Genomic DNA, 6,540 nt, shown 5'->3' with positions numbered 1-6,540 from the left:
AACAGGCTTGATTTCTTTTCTCTCAGTTTTGACCGGTTATGCAGCCATTCGTCTCTAACAGATTGTCTGACATACCGAACGATTATACCTGGTGTTTTGCCAAATTTGCATGGGAGGCGGTGAATGGCAGCGACGTCTGCTGCGTCCAGTGCACAAACGTCAATCATGCTGGCAACAGAATTTACCTTTGCAAGCAAATTTTCACCTTCAGAGACGCTTACACCATGTATTTCCAAGTTAAACTTGCGGCTTCTCCACTCGAGCTCATTTAAATCGGCCTCAAGTTTTTTTTGAAGCATCATCACTAGCGCAGGTGTCCTGTTCAAGGCGTTCAAGTCTTTTCCGTATTTCTTTCGTATCTTTTTCTTGTGAGGCAAGCCTTGTCAACATCTCATCGTACTTGTCCGACATGAGCTGTATCGACCGCTCGATGTTTGGCACTGTTTCCCTGAGCGGCAACAACTCGTCTAACTTCTGACTTATGCCACTGAGAATAGATCTGATGTCAACTTCAGCTTCCGGCCTCCCTTCAGTGATCTCGACACTTTTTCCACTATCTTTGCACGTAGAGCAAACCCACTTTTGCCTAGCCGATTCGGACTTCTTTTTATACTGTTTTTCTGATATGCCTGCACATGTTCCAATGTGAAAACAGTGGCTACACTCGCCACATGCCACCGACAATTCATCGGATTTAATGGCATCGTTACATGTAGGGCATGCATTTAGTGTCGACATAGTACCAGGAAATGTAGCACACAGAACAAATACAATTCACTTGGCAGCAGCGGCAGCACAGAAAACTCGCTAAGAACAACCATTTAAGGCATTTTTCAGGGGATGAGTGGACTTCATCCTTCGCGAGTGTTGTCCCAAATGGCACGACTTTCTGTTTTACAACTTTCACTTCAACATCTGATCAAAGAAAACCTGGACATTATAGAAATGCAATACAGAAAAATCGTTATGCATCTCTGGGAGGAGGAGGCCGTCTTTGAAGGCAAAATTCCCGAGTATTACGCCGCATTCTGGGCAGGAATTTTCAAATTTGAAAATGGCATGGGCGAAAAGCCCTACAAAGAAGTTGAGCTGTATGCGCTGGCATGCCTTTCATGCCCCGTGTCCAATGCAGTAATTGAGCGTGTGTTCAGCCAAGTTACATGCGTGAAGACGAAGTACCGAAACAAAATGTGTCTGAAAACTTTGGATGCAATTGTACGAATTCGCTCAGCGTTGCATACCAGAGAGGGGTGTTGTGTGAAGTTCAGTATTACAAAATATATGCTGACCAGATTTGGTTCAGACATCTACAATGCTACAAGTGATGATTAAGGTATAAGACCAAGTGTAAATTGCGAGTTTTTTTCATGTGTCAATTTTTTGTTTTTGGTCATGATAAATGCGCAAATTATTGCCCGTAATATTGGTGAATAAAGTTTCTGTCTATGCAGTTCATTTCTAAATGGGTTATTGCAATAATGACAACAAAATGCATTTGACATTTTAAAGAAAGTTGGCATCGAGTGTGGCCTCTACACTACAAGTGCTTGCTGCACAAGTGATCGGCACTGCATCGTAAAAATATCCCGTCCGCGCTCATGCAGCAAAACAATCTAGGAAAAAAAAAAGAAATGGCGGGTTGGCGGTCAAGGAAAGGCATACTAGAGAAGGATCTAGGATGGTACCAGCTATAAATATCGAGATTTTTAGCACTGCTGATCCTCGTGTGTAAGCGCTGCATCTGTGTCAAATCTTTTTTTTATTTTCTCGGAACCTATATCTTTTGTATTTTTCCATGAAGGAACAATCATAACTTTTCGCTAATGACATTTTTTTATTAAAGCTTGTAGTGCTTATTTCTAAAACTTTTTCTCGACACTTGACAATATACTTTAAAGGCACTTCATCATGACTTCGTGAAAAATAAAATGACTTCTTTAGTCACATGCTGTGGGAGTGTCAGGGCCTAATAAACAATTCGAACAGTGCCGATTCATCTCACTCTTCCACCGCCGGCCTCCGCTCGCGTTGGAAGGCCGCACTGCTCAGCTCGAACCTGACAGCACAACTCTGGGCCGTTCAGCGTGCCGAGGAAGCCGCTTCGAGACAAGGTCTCGGAACCGCATCTGCGGTGGGTGCCAAGGCCCACTAAAAAACCCCGGACTCGAATCGTCTGGATTCGACAAATGATGGTGAACCTTCGGCTTTGCTGGCACTCGCCCACAAAGGGGGATCGGCCAAGAACCGGGCGGCAGGATCATCAAGTGTGTTCAGTCAGGCATTCAGGTAGTCTCGTAGCCGTAAATAATAACAATAGGCTAACAGGGTAATCTCTTTGTTGCCCTTATGTACTCGCACACAGGAGAGAAAACCTCCCTGTGGCTGTAACCTAATGTAATCCCTCCGAAGGATAAAATTAGTTCCACGTTTATTTTTAAACCTAGCTTCTCAATTGGTTCGGCCAGGTATCTTTTCCTTTGATAAGCATAACGTTTACAGGATAAAAAGAAATGATCTATTGATTCCGATTCCTAGCAAAAGAGACACAACGGAGATGCTGTTAGTCCAGCTTTATGTAGGTAGTAATTCAGATGCGGAATTCTGCATCGTAATCTGGTGATTGTAGTTTTTAACTACAAACACGACAATAACAATACGACAATAACGACAAATAAAGTTTATGTTCTTCTTCTTCTTCACGAATGTTGACTTTCTAGTACAGGGTCTCGACGGAACATCGTCTGGCGAGAGGCATAAACATTTTTTCGGAATAAATACACTTGCTCTAGTGGCAACGTAAAAAAAAAAACTTTAGCGAATGTTTGCTTATTTAAAAGAAATGTTGATTTTGGGTCATTTTTATGAATTTCGCAACAATTTTAGTTTTTGGTGAAATCTGGGAAAATTTTAGCGAATGTTTGGTGTCGTGCCCACTTTACTTTCTGGCAACGCTGGCAAAAGGCTCTTAATTGGAAAGCACCTTTCCTTCCTCCGTGTTGGAAAGAGAGCCATAGAGAAATAAAAAAAAGGTTAAGAGTGGACACTCCCGTAGACCCCAGCGGCCCAATCGACCCTAGCACACCTGGTGGTTGGTGAGAGCAAGTAGCGTGCGCTTCCTGCTTCGGTTTCACTTGCGCAAATTTTGAATCACTTTGCGTAACCGACGTTTGACTATGACGAAAGTTCATGATTTCAGACCACTTTTCATCGCCCAAATGGATAGTTTTTGTAGGTAGTTTTGATTTAGCAATTCCGTTTTGTTTTGTTCAGTGGTTCGTGCGAATTGGTCGTGACGTAATTTTTATTTCGATTAAGCTATAATAAATAGAGGCGCAGGTAATAATAATTCACTACGGTTTTATTCATCGCGCTTGTGTTTTTCTTTTGGAACAAGTGATCAATGTGTATATCAGTCAAAGAGACAGAGTATCCGCAATGTTTTATTCAAAGGCAAGGTAGAGTCTGAGAATATAAAAAGCACAATATGACAAAGGTAGACAACAAATGCATCTCGCCTTACAAATAAATTGTAACAAATACAGAGAGAACACAGACAACGCACACATCGCTAGAGTTGGCAGAAGCCGAGAAGCTGGTGAAGTATGACACACCGGGCCAGTGGGTAAGTAAGGATCTATGGCAAAAACACAGCGCACAATGCTGATGTACAAGGAAGAAGTGACATATACACAGCAATGAAGTCGCGAATCACACCTGGGGTTAACCGAAATAATGCATAGAAAAAAAAGAGCGCACAGAAACCACACGACACAATATAGCAGAAAGGCAAAGGTGCAGTGTGCTGGCTGTGCTTAAGAACAGCTAGTCCAAAATGAAAAAAAGCAGACTTGATGCCTGCTTGTCCTCAGAAAGGTAGGGCTTTGCAGCTTGCTCACTACGTGAAAGACAAACTTTATGCTACAACCCTGGCAGGTCTTGTGGCTCTTCTTATGCGTCGCCTTCATCTTCAACTTAAGATCCCAAGTGATTTGCGTCTGGGTGTTGCTGTGATGCTTGAGAGCTAAAATAGATTGTAGTCATCACTTATCCATAATTGTGGACCTTAATTGGTGCTACGAGAGCGGTATTACAGGGTTAATAAATAGCAGAAGTAAACCACTTTGGCTCATTATTTTTCACAAAGGCTCTACATCGTACGTTATCACTCACAAGCTATATAAAAATAAAATGGCAGCGTCCGCAGCCCCATCAAACGCTACACGTTTGGGTATTCTTTTGACAATTTTGATGGGCGAGATGAGAAGGTTGATGAGAAGCTAAAATACGAAAAGCGTGATAACGTGAACCGTGCCCACTTCATACTGTGTTTCTTACCCGCTCGAAGACATTTCAACAAGCGGTTTTGTTATCGATATATTACTTGAGCTGGAGAGATAAAGCATACACAGTTACCAAGCGACCCACAGTAAAGTGTACAGTTCGCCCGCATTTGCTACAAAAATACAGACAGGATACTTAACATTCTTTTTAAGGTTATGCAAATCACTTCGAGCGAATACACAGTGTCCCTACTCCTCATAGCGGGTAACCTAAACAATGTATGCAACGAAAGACTGGTTAGTCCAGTTGAACTGAATATAAGCATATAAGACCATAATGAAGTCTGCTGTAACGTAGTAATAAAATAACAAAGCTATTGCAGGATTCCGCTCAACTCGAATACTTTAGTGTAAACCCGCCGCTAATTGCTAACCTTTGAACTTGTCAAGCTGTATGCCTGAGATTGAAGACTGGAACCTAACCCTACCTAAGTTTCGGTTCACAAAACGCACATGCCAACATAAACGAACCCGGCAAAACATTTTCAGCAACTTCGCGCGACACCCAGCAGAGCAGAAATGAAAATCGCCAACACTTGACAGATGGTGATACAAAACATCGCACACTTTCAGTTGATGTGCAGTGGTTTCAATCATGGCAAGAAAGTGAGATTCAAGTTGTACGTATGCAAAAGCTGCTTCTGATGGCACAGTAAGATTCCCAAAAAGTTTGCTGGGGACGTGGTATGCTTTGAGCATTGTGAAATACTGGTGGGTCCGCTGTGCTGCTACTTTGGCTTGCAGATGTTTAATGGTTTGCTTGTACTTCATTGATGGAGACATTGTCGCTGGCACACAGGAACGCACTGCAATAAACAAAAAAAATGGATGTAAAAGCGAAGAACAACTAATCCCATACGAGCACTTTCCTCGCTCTTTCAGACCCAAGGTGCACGACTTTCTGTGGCGCAAAGTTTTCGATTGCACTACCTAAAAACAAACTATTCACAATGTTGACAATGCACAAAAAAACATGAAAATCACTGAGAGCCCACCCTTACATTTTGTAAGTGCACACGTAATGTCCTTTCGAAGATAGTTTCCTCAGAATGTCCTAAACATAAAATAGCACATTAAAAACAGCTGCAATAAAAGCATAGTCACCATTTTCTCTAGGGCACTCAGGCGTGGAGCTGTTGGCGGAGACGTCTTCTGGAGGGTCTTGTGAAGCTTGTTCAGTGCCTCGGACAGTGCTGTCGGAACAATCTTGCGAGCTGCCTGCGGAAGTCTCTATATCAATCCACTCTGGTGTTGAAGTGAACATACAACTTACCGGTCACACAAGTTCCTTTTGTGACAGCTGAACGACTGGTTAAGGTTTTCTCCGGCAAGACGAAGTCAGCAGAAATTCTTTCACCAGCTACAAGGGAGCTGCCACCTGCAGAGGTTTGGTGAACAGTCAATTTGGGTAAAAAAAAAAAAGAAAAACGCACCCTGCTCATCGGGGCACCTCAATGTGTGGGAGCCGCTTTTTGAAGCCTCTACCACAGGTCCTGAAGAAATGAAATTACAACAATGTGTCAGTAAGAGGCTTAAAATAACACAAACTGAAGCTCATCCGCACCTTGCAGTGCAGCTTCTGCAGTCATGTCACAGTCACTATTTGAAGCGACGCTCAGAGAACGTGCATATATGTGCAGTTGGTACAAGTTACAAAGCTTGTAGCATGGGGAAACTTAAACAGCTCTTTCAAATGCATAAATTGGTCGAACGTGGAAGAAAAGAGAAGGCACCAACTAGGAAACAAGTAATTTGTGATTTTTGGAATTATCAACAGTGCCAGCTTTCACCAATGAAAGGTATATGTACATGTGCACTCAGGCTTGAAGATAACGTGAAATAGCCCTTTAAAGTCTTTCAAAACAAGTTGCGCAGGTCAAGAGCATCAAAAAACGACAGAAATGTAAAGCTGCTGTTAGGAAGGTAATAGCCCACAATTCACAAAATTTAAGACTTTCCAAGTGTCACTTCTATAGTGAGGTTTCTCCATCGGCTACAAAGATCTTCGCGGTTAACTGTCGCCACTGATTCAATACAAGTGGCTGCTATTGCACATATTTGAGTTTCAGTGAATCACTTACATCATGGTGCAGCTGGTTGCACACTGGGAACACCCATTCTTGTAAGCCTTGTGTGCAAAGGGTCCATGAAACTTTGAGCAGTAAAATGGTCGCTACAAACCCTGTACGTTGCGTACAAT

The 6,540-nt window shown here is 42.5% G+C and overlaps 1 protein-coding gene across 1 annotated transcript; it reads right to left on the bottom strand.

Annotated features, from left to right (window-relative positions):
* Positions 1-4,679: 4,679 nt before the first annotated feature.
* Positions 4,680-6,076, bottom strand: LOC142814777 (uncharacterized). The gene is made up of 5 exons (XM_075894048.1): positions 5,905-6,076; positions 5,774-5,833; positions 5,614-5,718; positions 5,445-5,558; positions 4,680-5,146 (listed from the first exon to the last, which is right to left on the bottom strand). Exons 1-5 carry the CDS (start codon positions 5,927-5,929, stop codon positions 4,710-4,712), a joined length of 741 nt encoding a protein of 246 aa, XP_075750163.1. The 5' UTR covers positions 5,930-6,076; the 3' UTR covers positions 4,680-4,709.
* Between the last annotated feature and the right edge of the window lie 464 nt (positions 6,077-6,540).

Source organism: Rhipicephalus microplus, chromosome 4 (genome assembly GCF_043290135.1).
Source record: "Rhipicephalus microplus isolate Deutch F79 chromosome 4, USDA_Rmic, whole genome shotgun sequence".
In the NCBI taxonomy this organism is placed as follows: domain Eukaryota; kingdom Metazoa; phylum Arthropoda; class Arachnida; order Ixodida; family Ixodidae; genus Rhipicephalus; species Rhipicephalus microplus.
Note: the sequence above shows the minus strand (reverse complement) of the source record. Positions and strands in the feature narration are given on the sequence as shown.

Coding starts and splice junctions, on each gene's coding strand:
- LOC142814777 (XM_075894048.1), bottom strand. CDS start 5,929: ATGACTGCAGAAGCTGCACTGCAAG. Junction 5,719..5,773: donor GAGGTGCCCCGATGAGCAGG/GTGCGTTTTTCT, acceptor AAACCTCTGCAG/GTGGCAGCTCCCTTGTAGCT. Junction 5,147..5,444: donor TGAGTGCCCTAGAGAAAATG/GTGACTATGCTT, acceptor TGTTTATTGCAG/TGCGTTCCTGTGTGCCAGCG.